At 55.7% G+C, this 2,373-nt stretch overlaps 1 protein-coding gene across 1 annotated transcript; it reads right to left on the bottom strand.

The window, feature by feature from the left end:
* Window positions 1-397: 397 nt before the first annotated feature.
* On the bottom strand, window positions 398-1,057 carry LOC106819137 (beta-3 adrenergic receptor-like; the record flags this gene model as incomplete). Its single annotated transcript, XM_014823794.1, has 1 exon — window positions 398-1,057. A coding segment is annotated over exon 1 (660 nt), but the record flags the coding sequence as incomplete, so codon positions are not given.
* Between the last annotated feature and the right edge of the window lie 1,316 nt (window positions 1,058-2,373).

Below are 2,373 nucleotides of genomic sequence, written 5' to 3'. Positions count from 1 at the left end.
CTCTCTCTCTCTGTCTCTCTCTCTCGCCCGCTCTCTCTCTCTCTCTCTCTCTCTCTCTCTCTCTCTCTCTATGTCTGCCTCTCTCTCAAGAGCACCACAGTTTCCGCACGGCATGTCTGAACTCATCTAGCTTATAGCTGTAGACAAAGATATTGAGTATAGAGTTAGTAAAACAGCTCAGAGTTGCCCACTGATAGTTGTTAGGCGTCAAACCGCACCTCTCTCCGCACACGGTCCCCACCAGGAAGGCTGCGGTCGCCGGAAGCCAGAACAGCAACGTGAGACCAATCGTCATCGCCAACACCTTCACGATTAAAATCCCGTGCGAGAAGTCCGTCTGCCTTCCGCTTCCGGCGGTGTTCTGTGACGTCACGTGTGACGTCACGGCGGCGATTGCGCGACGGTGGCGCCGCGCCGTGGCGACGATGCGCGCGTAGCAGAAGAAGATGACGGCGAGCGTCGTCGTCGTCGTAACGCCGGCCGTCGCCGACCAGAACCGGAAGTAGTCGCCTCGGAACTCGGCGACGCACTGGAATCCCGTTCTGCCGGCGCGCACGTACACGGCGCTTCCGGCGACAAACACCAGCGCCACCGCGCACCAGACGACGGCCAGTAGGTGGCGCACGCGTCGCCGCGGAAGCAGTCGGTCGGCGTGCAGCGGAAGTACGATGGCGACGTATCTCTCCACGTTGACGGCGCCGTACAGCAGAGACGAAGCGAGCAGCGCACACAGCTTAACGTTCTGATGCAGAGCACACCACCAGATGGCGCAGCCGTACGGCGTCGTCGTCGACAGAAAGGCGACGGCGTGCACGAACAGCACGACGCCGACGCAGAGGTCGGCAGCCGCCAGGTGGCAGATGAAGACGTAGGGGACGGTGTGGAGCGAAGGCGAGCGGCGGATGGTTGCTATGACGACGGTGTTTCCAACGATGATCGGTAGAGAGAGAAGGAGTTGAGCGATATTGAAGCTGCGAGGGCCGAAGGAGGCGGAGGAGGAGGGAAGGTGGTAGAGACAGTCGTCGTCCATCCACGCCGAGTCGTTGTTCGTGGCCATGCTGCGAGAGGTGTGGAGGGGGTTGGGGGTCAAGGGGTAAAGGTCAGGAGGGTAGGGGTCACGCGGTGAGGCGGAGCTGAGTGATGTTGAAGCTGCCGCTGCCGCCGCCGCTGCTGCTGATGATGATGATGTTGTTGTTGTCGCTGTAGTAGTAGTAGTAGTAGTAGTAGTTGTTGTTGTTATTGCTGCTGCTGCCGCTGCTGTTGCTGCTGCTGCTGGTGGTGACTGCTACTGTTGCTGTCGTCGTCGTTGTTGTTGTTGTTGTTGCTGCTGTTGTTGCTGCTGTCGTTGTCGTTGTTGTTGTTGTTGTTGTTGTTGTTGTTGCTGCTGCTGCTGCTGCTGCTGCTGTTGCTGCTGTTGTTGTTGTTGTTGTTGTTGTTGTTGTTGCTGCTGCTGCTGCTGTCGTTGTCGTTGTTGTTGTTGTTGTTGTTTGCGTTGTCCGCTCGTACACATGCACAATAGACATGTAATCAACACTGTCACTAGATCATAGTAATTTGTAAAGTTACGCTACAAATACGCTACATAGCAGTTGAAATGATGCGTGCCTGCCGCAGCGTCCTCAGCTAATGAGGAGGATGCTGCGAGATGCTGATGCTGCGGGATGCTGATGCTGCTGCTGATGCTGATGCTGATGCTGATGCTGATGCTGATGCTGATGCTGATGCTGATGCTGATGCTGATGCTGATGCTGATGCTGATGCTGCTGCTGATGCTGATGCTGCTGCTGAGGCTGCTGCTGATGCTGATGCTGCTGCTAAGGCTGCTGCGGAGGCAGGAGTGTTGACGGTGCGCTAAAAGTGCTCTCACCTGCGCAGGGGATGCACGCCCATGTGTTTGCGTGTGTGTGCGCGCGCGCGTGTGTGTGTGTGTTTAATGTGTGCGTGTGTGCGTGTGTGTGTGTTTGTGTGAGAGAGAAACAAGAGAGCGGGAGAGAGTGAGAGAGAGAGAAAGAGACAGAGAGAGAGAGAGGAAGAGAGAGAGAGAGAAAGAGAGAGAGAGGCTGGGTCGTATAGGATAGAAGGGCAGTGAGCTGTGAGGAGTAGCTTTATTCTAGACGGGGCGAGTAACCACTGCTAATGTCACAAGCTGACGTCCATCAAACACAGCTTTAACTCTTACCGCAGTAAACCACTGCTAATTGTTCCCCAGCTGAACGTCATCAACAGCAGCTGTTATCTTACGGGCAGTTAACCACTGCTAATGTCCCCGCTGACGTCATCACGCACGGCTTTAACTCTTACCGCAGTAACCACTGCTAATGTCACCAGCTGACGTCATCAACACAGCTTTACTCTTACCGCAGTAACCACTGC

This window comes from Priapulus caudatus, unplaced genomic scaffold (genome assembly GCF_000485595.1).
Source record: "Priapulus caudatus unplaced genomic scaffold, Priapulus_caudatus-5.0.1 Scaffold2881, whole genome shotgun sequence".
Lineage (NCBI taxonomy): Eukaryota > Metazoa > Priapulida > Priapulimorpha > Priapulimorphida > Priapulidae > Priapulus > Priapulus caudatus.
This window is presented reverse-complemented; position numbering and strand designations above follow the sequence as displayed.